Raw genomic sequence first — 11,895 nt, 5'->3', positions numbered from 1 at the left:
AAATTTCTTCTACGTCCAACTAAGGTCATGGTCAACTTATGGTATTTGAATTTCAAAATATTGGATTCATTTTGGGTAAGTTATAAGCTTCCCAAAGTGTCGCAGTTTTGGTGTGTTCACCCTTTACATATGTGGTCAAAAGCTTTTTGAAAATCAATCGCTAGTATGGACACGTGGTTTTTAGCAGAGAGCGCATTCGAAATGTAATAGTCAAGTGAAGAAGTGCGTCGATGTGCTATGTCCTTTTTGTATGCTACCTGGTTTGGGCTTATGAGTTTCGTTTTTCGCGTACCACCGCCACAATGATTTTTTCGAAAGTTTTCCTAAGCATAGATGTAGAGAGATAGGCCTATAACTATTCGGATCATCAGATGGCTTATGGATGGGGCTTGAGGATGGGGATGGTACACGAAGTTTTCCATTGATGAGGGAGGGACCCAGTTTCTAGCATTAAATTGTACAAATCGAGTAATCTTTGTTTCAGTCGAGTAGGTATCAAGCCAGAGAGTTGTGCTTTTTAGATTAGAAAGTGCATATTCTAACTCGATGAGGCAGATTTTGGAATCGATTTGCTTGGCATCGTGGGATAGCGGAAGGCTAATTGTAGGTTCGTTTTGGAGTCGATTGGGTTTGCTCTCGCGGAAGTCTCTAGGGAAATTCGCATCAGAGGAAGTAGCTGAATGAAAAAAAGTGAAATGGTTTGCGATGTCTTTGAGCATTGTTAACGGGCCGTTCTGCGTATCAATGCAGAGGATGTGGGACTGTTTCGGGGTAACGGTTAGCAACTTTATGTCATTCGATATTTTGCTAGTGCTTGTAGTAGGGTTTATGTTTGCGGTAAGTTCTTCAATTTTACTCCTCTTAGCTAATTTTTCAGATCTTTTCAATAAAGCGTTGTCTTTTTTGTAGGCATTGATCGGCAGCGTTTGAAATTGTGCCACGCATTTTTATTTTTTTTTTTCGCGAGAAGTAGATAAATTGGCGTCCCAGCAGGGAACCTTCTTTTTTTGGTAATGCGGCTTAGATTGGGGGATAGCAAAGTGTGCTGCATTGCGACTAATTGTGGCTAGTTTTAATGATTCTTGATGTACATTATTTGAGCGGAGTTTAGTGTAAGTTGGTTGCAATAAGTGATGAAATTCGTCCTGTCAGCTTGGTCCGTTTTGAATTTACTGTTAGGTTTGTAGTGGCGTTGTGCATTTACTGAATTAAGTTGCGTAAGAATCGGGTAATGATCGCTGCCATATAATAAATAACGAGCTCGCCAGGTGCACTGTGGAGAAAGAGTCGCAGAGCAGTGAGTGAGGTCAATGCTGGTGAAAGTAGAGTGCATTGAAAAGTGCGTAGGAGTGCCGTCGTTTAGGCAAACCAGATTGGAAGACATTAGCATCTCTTCAACAATTCGGCCCCTTGAATTGATGTGATTGGAACCCCAAATAGTGCTCCATGCATTTAAGTCGCCTCTTATTATGCATTTGCTGCCACCCTGTGTAATTAGTCGGTTTAGGTCTAGTACTGAGAAGTTTTGCGTTGGGGGAATGTAGATTGACATTACCACTAGTTTTTCTGCGGACACTATTTCAATTGCGACAGAGGTTATGCAGGATTGTGTAATTATACGCTTGTGAATTATCATTCTTTTTACTAAAACGGCGGTTCGCTGTCTCTTTTTGGTGATGTGGGGTATGTTGTGGAAGTATCCGATGTAATTTTTGGGAGTAAATGTAGCATAATTGTGTGGAATATGGCTTTCAATTAGTACGAGGATAGAGGGGGAATTGATTATGCATAAGCTATATTTCACCTAGATTAAAATAAAAATTAAAATAAGTGTATAAGAAAATTAGCATTACGCTATCCCCACTTTTAATGAATAGATGTGGACTTTGTAATTTTAGTTCTATATGTGTCATATGAATATATATATGTAGGTCATACGACCGTAATAAATAAATAAATAAAATAAATAAATATTCATTAAGTATAAGTTCGAGTTGGTGGTAGTTGTTTGTATATCCGTTTATGTTCCACTGTATAATGGAAATAATTGTGTTAATTTTGTTAGTATTTATTGGGTGTTTTAAATATTATCTTTAGGATTGTTGGGTAGGGTGGATTTCTACGTTTCAGGAGTGATGAGAACTTTTAAATCTGTAAAACTGGTGTATAATTGGCTGCAAGGTGTGATTTCGATGACGCTGAGTGTAGGAGCGTGGGGCATGCTGGTGCAATGTGACTGATACGATTTAGTGGTTTTGACTTCTGTGCTGCTTTTGTTGAAGTTGTTGCTGAGTTATTACCGTTTTTGGGCGACTGCTTTTTGCTGATTCTTTTCGGTTTGGGAAGTTTAGTTTTTGTATGTGTGTATTTGTACTAATATTTGCGTTTAGTTGTTGTGGTTTTTTGCTTGAGTCGGATGATTTGTTGTTTTGGTTTGTTGTTTGTTGTGTCAATAGAGTACTATTTACTTTGAATGCCGTTAGGTATTGGTTTGGCTGTAGCAGAGCCGGCTACGATTTTTGCTATCGTTAGAGGTGGTTGTCTACGGTATGGTTGAATGTTGTATGCAGTGGGGTTGCTATTATAAATGGTCCACGCTTATCGAGCGGTACATCGTCGATCGATTTTTAGCTTATTAACTGACTTATGTTTGAGGAAAGTAGGGCATGTCGATGTGTACCATTGTCACAGTTAACACAATAGGGTCTTACGTAAGTTTCATGAGGAGGGATCAGAGCGCACGTTCTATACATTTCGACGTTGCTACACCATTTCTTGTTGTTGTTGTTGTAGCGGCTACAACAACCCCGCCCAGATCGGTTGATATCTCAGACGTTGTCGTCGAGTTCCACTAACGGCAGCCCCAAGAAGCGTGCAGCCTCTGTGGGGACGGTCCACAGGGACGGCGCCGTTAGGGTTGTGAGGTTTTCCGGGAATGCGAAGAGATGTTTCGAGTCGTGAGGGGTCTCTCCGCATGCCGGACATTCGTTCGGCATATCCGCATTTAGCCTACTCAGGTATGAGTTTAGCCTGCTGCAGTAGCCAGAGCGAAGTTGGGCTATTGTTGTTCTGGTCTCCCGAGGCAGATGGAGCTCCGTCACGGCAATGTCCGGTGTTTGTGTGCCTAGAACGGTATTCACAGGTCTAGTGTCTACATAACTCGAGACTGCGTCCCTGTGAATGCCGTTCAGGGCCTATCTGTAAGTTGACGGGTCCAGAGGCTGCTTAATGAACCTCTGGACTTCGTCCGTCAGTTCATATCGATGCCTCCTGACGTGCCTTGGCGAGGGCTCCTCTGCAAGCAGCTGTCTATTTGGGTGGCTACATCTGTGGCTCCCAACCAGAAACTGCTTGCAGAGCATCGTGTTGTGCTCCCTAATGGGGGGCATTTTCGCCTCATCATTGAGGTGGTGTTCTGGTGACATCAGGAGGCATCCGGTCGCTGTCCTGAGTGCTGTGTTTTGTGCTGTCTGTAGCTTCATCCACTGCATCCTACTAGTCTCCGGCGACCACACTGATGCTGCGTAGTTTAAAACCGGCCGGCCGATTTCCTTGTATGTTGCCAGCAACGTTTCTTTGCCTTTGTCCCAAGTACTGCCGGCTAGCGACTTGAGGACCTTGTTGCGGCTCTGTACTTTATTGACAATAGCGGTTGCGTGCGCAGAGAAGGAGAGCAGGCTGTCGAATGTTACTCCGAGTATTTTGGGATTATTCACCGTCGGAATTGGTGTGTCATCGACGTGAATTCCCAGCGGTAGCCTGACCTCCTTCGTCCAGGTTGTGAACAGGGTCGCAGAGGATTTCGTAGGGGACAGGGCTAGACACTTTGCAGTGAAGAAGCGAGAAAGTTCGGAGAGATACCCGTTTTTTTTCGAACACAGGCCATCAATTCAATTCCCAGTCGCCATGATCGAGCAATCGTCGGCGTAAGAGACAATCAAGACTCCCTCTGGTGGTTGAGGGAGCTTTGAAATGTAAAAGTTAAACAGTAGTGGGGAAAGGACACCCCCCTGTGGACCCCCCTGTTTCATTTTTCTAAGTTTGCTCGATTTGTCTCTAAACATTACCGACGAGTGTCGACCACTCAGATAATTTGCCGACCACCGTTTGAGGCTATGTGGGAGAGAGGAAGCGTCTATATCTTCTACTAGCCTCTATATCGCTACTAGAATCGTTCTCTCACAGGGACGTTTACGGTTAAGGCCACGAGTTATCTCAGTGTTTATGGCGCTAAGTGCTGTTGTGCCGTGCACTTTACGGAAACCATGCTGATGCTTCGCTGGGGTCAGGTGGTTCGCGAAATACGGGAGCAGCAGGGCCTCAAGTGTCTTCGCTACCGGGGAAAGGAGTGTTATCGGTCGACACGAATCTCCTTTGTTGGCGGGTTTCCCCGGTTTGAGTAGTGGGACCACTCTCCCTACCTTCCAGATGTCTGGGATGATGAGAGTGGCCATAGACAAATTGAGGACCTCCATTAGGTACGCTACTCCGGCAGGACCCAAATTTTTCAGCATCAGCATGCATATTCCGTCGGGACCCATAGCTTTGGAGGCTTTCGCCTTCCCGATAGCCACCTGAACTTCACCGCAGGTGAAAGCAAGGGGTGCACAATTTGTTGGCAGTTTGTGCAACCTTCTGGTCACTCGACGCTTAGTTTTGTCCACCGGAGGATGCAGTATGAACTGCCGGCTAGAGTAGCTCGCGCATCGCTCCGGGTCCGACGAGGCATGGTCGCCGAAAGAAGTTTCGACTCTGTCGTCGTGCTTTGTCGGATTGGACAGTGAACTCACGGTCGACCATAGCTTACTCACACCAGAGGTGAAGTTACAGGTTTTCAGAGGTTCTTCCCACTTCTTCCGCTTATATACGTTCACTAGTTGCCGAATCTCCGCGTTGAGATCCCTGATACGGGGATCTCCGGGATCGGCCTGACGAAGGCTGTCACGCTCATCGGCTAGAACAGCCGCTTCGGCAGGGAAATTTGGACGTGGGTCCGTGATGCATCCTGCCGGTACGAAGCGAGCTGCAGCAGCGGTGACAGCCCAGCGGAACTTACGTTCACCAAGGTGGACGTCGGTTGGTGTGCGGAGAGCAGCGAAGGTGTTTTCAGTAAATTCCGCGAAGCCTATCCAATCAGCTTTGGAGAAGTTGATAGAGGTTCGATGCTCCGCGGATGCAAATTCGGTTGGTTTATCGATCGAGATGACTATGGGCAGATGGTCTGATGCCAAGGACAGCATAGGTCGCCATGATATGCTGTTTATCAGACCAGCGCTGACTATTGTTATGTCTGGCGAGCTGCAGCAGCTACCCATAACCCTGGTGGGTGCGTCGTCGTTCATTGTGCAGAATGTCGAATCGTCTATCTCAGCCAGATCGGTTCCCCTACGATCGTTTGACAGGCTTGAGTGCCAAAGATCGTGGTGCGCATTAAAGTCGCCTACTACCATTCGGTTTTCACCTCTGAGGAGCGCACCTATGTCAGGGTAATATCCTGCCGGGCAGCAGGTGACAGGGGGTATATAAACGTCGAGCTCAATTTCGCCTGACCGGATAGCAATGCAATGACATTCTAGGGTGGTATCCCTGCAGTCGATGTCTGCTTCGATAAGACGATACTGCACGGTGTGGTGCGTAATGAACGCTAAGCCACCACCATTATCTCGCTTGCGATCTCGACGGTGCACGTTGTACCCGGCACAATTCAACAATGTTGAATTGCTGTGCAACTTCGTCTCTTGGACCGCAGCTATCAGTATACCATGCCTTCCCATAAAGACGGTTATCTCCTCGATCTTGCTCTGAAGCCCGTTGCAGTTAAATTGAAGGAGCTTCATGTGGTTCGGGAGACGTGTGGTAATGCGGGGTGTGAGAGGTGTGTGTGGTCGTGTCGACATTGGCTGTGTGCGCTGCTGAGGTGGTTGCCGTCCTGTGATGGTGGTGGGTGGGGCCGCGGTTGAGGTTTGCCATCGTGCTGCGCAATACGGGCCCTCGAAGTTCCTCGTCCAGTTACGCGTGGTGCGCAGACCTGAACATGCCCTAAAGTGGCACCAGCCAAGGCAGGTGTTGCACTTGACTGATGTCACATTACGGAATATCCTGGTCTGACATACCGTGCAGATTGTAGGAGGAACCAAGAGTTGTTGGCGGCGGCGTGTGGGTGGTGGTGCGGTTGTGTGTATTCTCGTATGGCCCAGTTTCTGGCAGTTGTTGTATCGCATGGGATTAGGAATGTGCTCTTCAATTTTGACGCTTTCCCAGCCAAGCTTGAGGTATTCGGGTCGCCGAATGAGATCGAATGTAACAATTGCGGCTCCTGTTGGTATCAAGTTACTGTCAACTTTCTTCAATTTTTTTTTTACGTGGATCACTTTTTGAGATGCGAGTTCTTATGTTAGCTCTTCCTCTGAAATGTCGATTATGTTTTTGAAGGTAGAATCTTGCCTGGATAGAATTTAGGTTGGCATGGGGTGTTTTTTTACTGGAACAATGTCGACATAGTTGGCTATCACGAAACTCTGTTAGAAGTTTTAAGCAGAAGTTCTCCAGATTTTAAGGGGTGACATCTATGTAGTCGCGAGATATAGTGTTTATACCTTTTTTTATTTGGAATACATTATAGGAAGCTATCGGTCCAATTTGCTGCACAGTTAAGTTTGAGATGGCAGTGATGACTAAAAAGCGGGGAATGTGGTCATCATTTTGACGTATTTCATTTAGCAAGGGGAACTCTTCCGCTCTTGGACGTTTGTTTTTTATGGCTGGTGCACTTAAGTATTCGTCTGGGTTCAGGTGTTTGAACCTATTTGTATGGAGAGGTTCGATATCGCCCATTTGGGGGCTTATGCCCACTATTTTAACGGAGTTCGCACTGATTCGAGTGTTTTTGTTTAGTTTTTTTTTTAAGTAAAGTGTATATAAATTACGTGTCGCGATGCTTATATATTATATATAGCGTCGCGAGAGAAAGAGAAGGAAAAACCGTTATTATTAGACGTAGCCGAGTACCTGAACGAAGATAGAGCGAGCGATTGCCTGAATGCGAATTACAGAATTAAAAGCAGCTAGATGGGTCAAATTTTACACTGTGCAGCGTGACCGAAAAATTCTGACAAATCAACGCGATTTTCTAGCGTCTGGAAACTAGCACTTTATTATGCTAAAGTAATTACAAAACTGCATACTCAAAACAATTCTAAAAAAACTGAAAATGTGTAAAATTTTGATCATTTGTTAAAATTCGTCGAATTTTTATAAACGTTCTGCAAATATTTTCTTAAAAAAAAATAATAATAATTTCTTATACATAGAAAAGTACCCAAAACTTGCTAAATGTCTTTTCCCTTTTTAATGTTTTGTTTTAAATAAAACTGTATTAAAAGATGTTATGTATTTTAATTATAATAAAATAATGTAAAAAAAATATTTTTTAAAAACAAGCTTTTATTTAGCATGTACAATCAAAGGAATAAAATAAAGTAGTGTAACAAAAGATTTTTTAGCAAGCAAATTTTGTCAAAACTGCACTAAAATGAATAAAATAAAATAAGTTAAGGTGTAGTTAAAGTTACTAAAAGCCATTTAGTGAAAGGAGTTATTCAAACTCTAATGAAAATTACTAACAATTTGTACTAATTTGCTTCGTTTTTAAAAAAGTTTGTCGCGCGAATAGCAAACCGGCATTTAAATATCTGCATACAGACATACATATACATACCTAACCAACTATGCAAAAAAATCTTTTGTTACACTACTTTATTAACCGACTTCCAAAAAAGGAGGAGGTTATCAGTTCGTCGGATTTTTTTTTTTTTTTTTTTTTTTTTTTTTTTTTTTTTTTTTTTTTTTTTTTTNAGTGTCTCAGAGGTGGTCCCATACTAATCTGGTTAAGATCCGATCAGCGGATCATGAGATATTTATATATTTTTTTTTTATATGAGAGTTGAAGTCGGTTTTTTTTTTTGCTAAAAATTACTTGTTTTATTCCTTTGATTGTGTACATGCTGAATAAAAGCTTGGTTTTAAAAAAATATTTTTTTTTTAATTATTTTAATTTCTAATTTTTGGTCCATTTATAAAAGCATTGTATATTAAAATGTGTTATTTTGTTTTATGTACAAAATCTTGCGATAGATACTAAAATAATTCAACTTGCAATGAAAGAGAACAGAAGACTTGGCAAGCAAAATGTTGATTGCTTACGTTTTGTATAAACATACATATGTACATATAGCAGCAGTTAATTTTATTTAAAGAAATAGCGTGTCGTCCATTTCCGCTGTAGCATGGCATATACTTAGGCGCAATATTTAACTTCTTCCGGCGGGGCGACATCTGGAGTCTTCTAATTGTATCTCCTTGATATGATGCCTATAACGAGGTTCATATCGAGACTGCGTTGATATCTAGAATTTGCCACAAATAGCTTTGCTACACTACCGCCGCGGCGCGCCGGCAGCTTCAAAAATTTTATAGTAGTTTTACGTTCCTTGGCAAATTACGCTCTGTTAGCCATAAATCTTGCTATTTTTTGACCGCCTTTAAATCAAGACCCCTGGACCATATAGGGAATTCATTTATATTTTAAATTGCATTGTCGTCGTGATTGGCACTATGCTGAAAATTTCAAATCTCTAACATGTCGCGATTTCCGCGGGATGACCAAGTTAAATAAAAGCTTATAAAAATAAAATTGTGTGTTCGGATATGATGCTTTAGAAATGTCCCGATTTTTGTGCACAGAAACCTGGTCACGGTAGGTATAGCATATTTTAAGTCCAATTTACTACCCCATGCGTAAATTTAAACACAAATGTTCTTTAAAAATTTATGTGCACTTACCTTCATTGTGGGCTCACACAATGGCGTGCAAAGACGTAGTAGCACAGCTGTTAAACCAATCATAAACGAATCACTAGCGTTTTGATTAATAACCTGTTCAAATGGTAAATTAATATTACTCCATAAATGGCCACGTGAGGTATTCGCATGCAAGCAATTGGCAATCCACTGCAAAGTTTTCTTTTTAGTAGTTGGACTCAAGACCAACAACTGCTTGACGAGCGCAAACACAGCATCCTGATGTATGGCCATAAGTTGCCATAGTGACGGGTCAGAATGTTGGTTCTCCAAACTAATATCTGCGAAGAATTCAAAGGGTCCATTGGATTTTCTAGGCATAATGGAGAGGCAAAGCAACTGTCCCAATAAAGTGTCCATATATTCACTACCTAAGGAATACAAATAAATGTAATTAATTGAGGAAATGTACGTACATATATATATAATGTATAGTTACACACCCTTGGCGTTTGGATTGGGTGTAGTGTAGTCAATTAACACTTCACCCAACTGTGGAACCCGCTTGTCGTGTACGAAATAACCTAGCGTCCAAAAGGTGAGTTTCTTGATTGTTATTAGATTGACATTAGTCAACTGCTTTTGCACCTCAGCCAACATCGGGTAAAAAATGGCCTTTAATGCGCCCAGCGCTTCAAGTTGATCATCTTCAGCCATTACTTTGATAACAGTTTGTACAAAAAACTCTTGTGTTGTCACATCTGATGGATCAGATTGTTCCAGAACACTCAACCATTGAGTTGACAAGCTCTGATTTGTGAACAATTCAGGCTGACGTGTACAAGTACTCGCATTGGTCAGTATAAGTTTTCTTATCCTTTCGCAAGCTTCCTTTTGTTCAGGTAACTCATTCTTTGTTTGTTCGCAAGTAATAAACGCTCGGTGCAGATAACAAATTACTCGCGTTTCCAAAGCTGCGTCATCATCAGCGACGCTTGTGCTGGATGCAACCAAGTGTTCTTGAGGATTTTGGAGCATTAATCGTTCAAATATAGCGTGAGCCAACAACTCCTCACTCACTGTTGATGTATCATCTGTGGTTACGATTGTATCAGCCATGGATATGAGTGCGCGTCCACTTGTACTGTATACTCCGCTTATACGCAATGTAAAGAGGAGAATGCGTTCTAGCAACTCTTGATTGAAGCCACTTTGCCCTTCCGGCTCGTTTAGTAACGCGGCGAAGGGATTCGTCTCCTCCGCTGCCATGGTAAGCTCAAGAAAATTATTTTCCGATTATTTTCCACAAAAACACCTATTGCTGCTGGTCCTAGAAAATTCACAATTTTTTTTTCGTCTGTGCCAAAAAACTGTCAAATTAGGTATGGGCTCAGGGTTGCCAACTTCCCTTTGATATGAAATCATGATATGAAATGCCATATTGAGGAAAAAAAGTACCAAATTGTGCCAAAAAGAAAAATAAAAGTGTCAAAAAACGGTGCCATCATCTTTTATTCTTGCCATTTAGCATTAAAATTAGAAACCCATTCCCAAAACAGAAGTCCAATGCCAAAGAAGGACCATTCCTAAAACAAAAGTCCAATGCCAAAAAAAAAAGGAATTGTTGTTGTTGTAGCGGCTACTAAGCCCCGTTCGGAGCGGTTCATCCATCAACGTTGTCCTCAATTTCAGCTAGGGGGAGGCCCAGGAAGTGTGCGACTTCCACAGGTGCGTTAGCTGAGTGGGGTTCTCAGGGCATTTGAAGAGGTGCCGCGAGTCATGCGGCGACTCTCCACATGCCGGGCATTGGTTGGGCACATCCTCNACGTTGTCCTCAATTTCAGCTAGGGGGAGGCCCAGGAAGTGTGCGACTTCCACAGGTGCGTTAGCTGAGTGGGGTTCTCAGGGCATTTGAAGAGGTGCCGCGAGTCATGCGGCGACTCTCCACATGCCGGGCATTGGTTGGGCACATCCTCGTTGATTCTACTCAAGTAGGAATTGAGCCTGCTGCAATAGCCAGAGCGAAGTTGGGCTATTGCAGTGCGGGTCTCCCGAGGCAGACAAAGTTCTGTCCCGTCCACGTCCGGTGGTTGTGTGCCTAGAACGGCATTCACAGGGCGAGAGTCTACATAACTTGAGACTGATTCCCTGTGAATGCCGTTCAGGGCCTGTCGGTGGGTTGACAGGTTGTTTGATAAACCTCTGAACTTCGTCTGTCAGTTCGTAAAGATGCCTCTTGACCTGCCGTGGCGAGGGCTCTTCCGCGAGCAGCTGTCCGCTGGGATGGCCACGTCTGTAGCTCCCAGCAAGGAACTGCTTGTAGAGCATTATGTTGTGCTCCTTTACTGGGAGCGTCTGGGCCTCGTCATGTAGGTGGTGTTGGGGCGTCATCAGGAGGCATCCTGTCGCAGTTCGTAATGCCGTATTTTGGCCGGTCTGTATCTTCATCCACTGCGTCGTGCTAGTCCCCGGCGACCAAACGAGTGCTGCATAGTTTAGAACCGGCCGGCCATTTGCCTTGTATGTTGCCAACAACGTTTCTTTATATTTGCCCCAAGTGCTACCGGCCAGCGACTTGAGGACATTGTTGCGGCTCTGTACTTTGTTGCCAATTGCGGTTGTATGCGCCGAGATGGAGAGCAGACTGTCGAAGGTGACTCCGAGGATTTTCGGGTTATTCACCGTCGGTATTGTTACGTCATCGACGTGAATACCCAGTTGCAGTCTGACCTCCTTCGTCCAGGTGGTGAAAAGGGTTGCCGAGGATTTCGCAGGGAATAGAGCAAGGCTCCATACAGTGAATAAGCGAGAAGGTTCGGAGAGGTAACCGTTTACTTTCAAGCACAAGTCATCATGCATAGGAGATTATATTAACTCCCTCTGATGGCTGAGTAAGCTTTGAGATGTAATAATTAAACAGTAGCGGGGACAGGACACCCCCCTGTGGTACCCCCTGTTTAATTTTACGTGGCTTGCTAGTTTTGTCTCTGAAAATTACTGACGAGTGTCAGGTAATTAGCCGACCACCGTTTGAGTCCCTGTGGGAGTGAGGAGGCCTCTATATCTTCTAGTAGCGTTGAATGACTGACAGTGTCG

General features: G+C 43.6%; 1 protein-coding gene across 1 annotated transcript in view; it reads right to left on the bottom strand.

Moving 5' to 3' along the window:
* The window catches only part of Ube4A (Ubiquitination factor E4A), a 23,690-nt gene extending 13,526 nt beyond the window's left edge, over positions 1-10,164 (bottom strand). The window contains exons 1-2 of the mRNA XM_017609494.1: positions 9,303-10,164; positions 8,842-9,230 (exon numbers count right to left, since the gene is read on the bottom strand). Coding sequence (XP_017464983.1) covers positions 8,842-9,230; positions 9,303-10,068 — 1,155 coding nt within the window. The 5' untranslated portion in view covers positions 10,069-10,164. The remainder of the gene's footprint in view (positions 1-8,841; positions 9,231-9,302) is intronic.
* Between the last annotated feature and the right edge of the window lie 1,731 nt (positions 10,165-11,895).

The sequence above is a fragment of the Rhagoletis zephyria genome, unplaced genomic scaffold, assembly GCF_001687245.7.
Source record: "Rhagoletis zephyria isolate East Lansing unplaced genomic scaffold, Rhagoletis_zephyria_1.1 Rzeph_scaffold_00009, whole genome shotgun sequence".
In the NCBI taxonomy this organism is placed as follows: domain Eukaryota; kingdom Metazoa; phylum Arthropoda; class Insecta; order Diptera; family Tephritidae; genus Rhagoletis; species Rhagoletis zephyria.
This window is presented reverse-complemented; position numbering and strand designations above follow the sequence as displayed.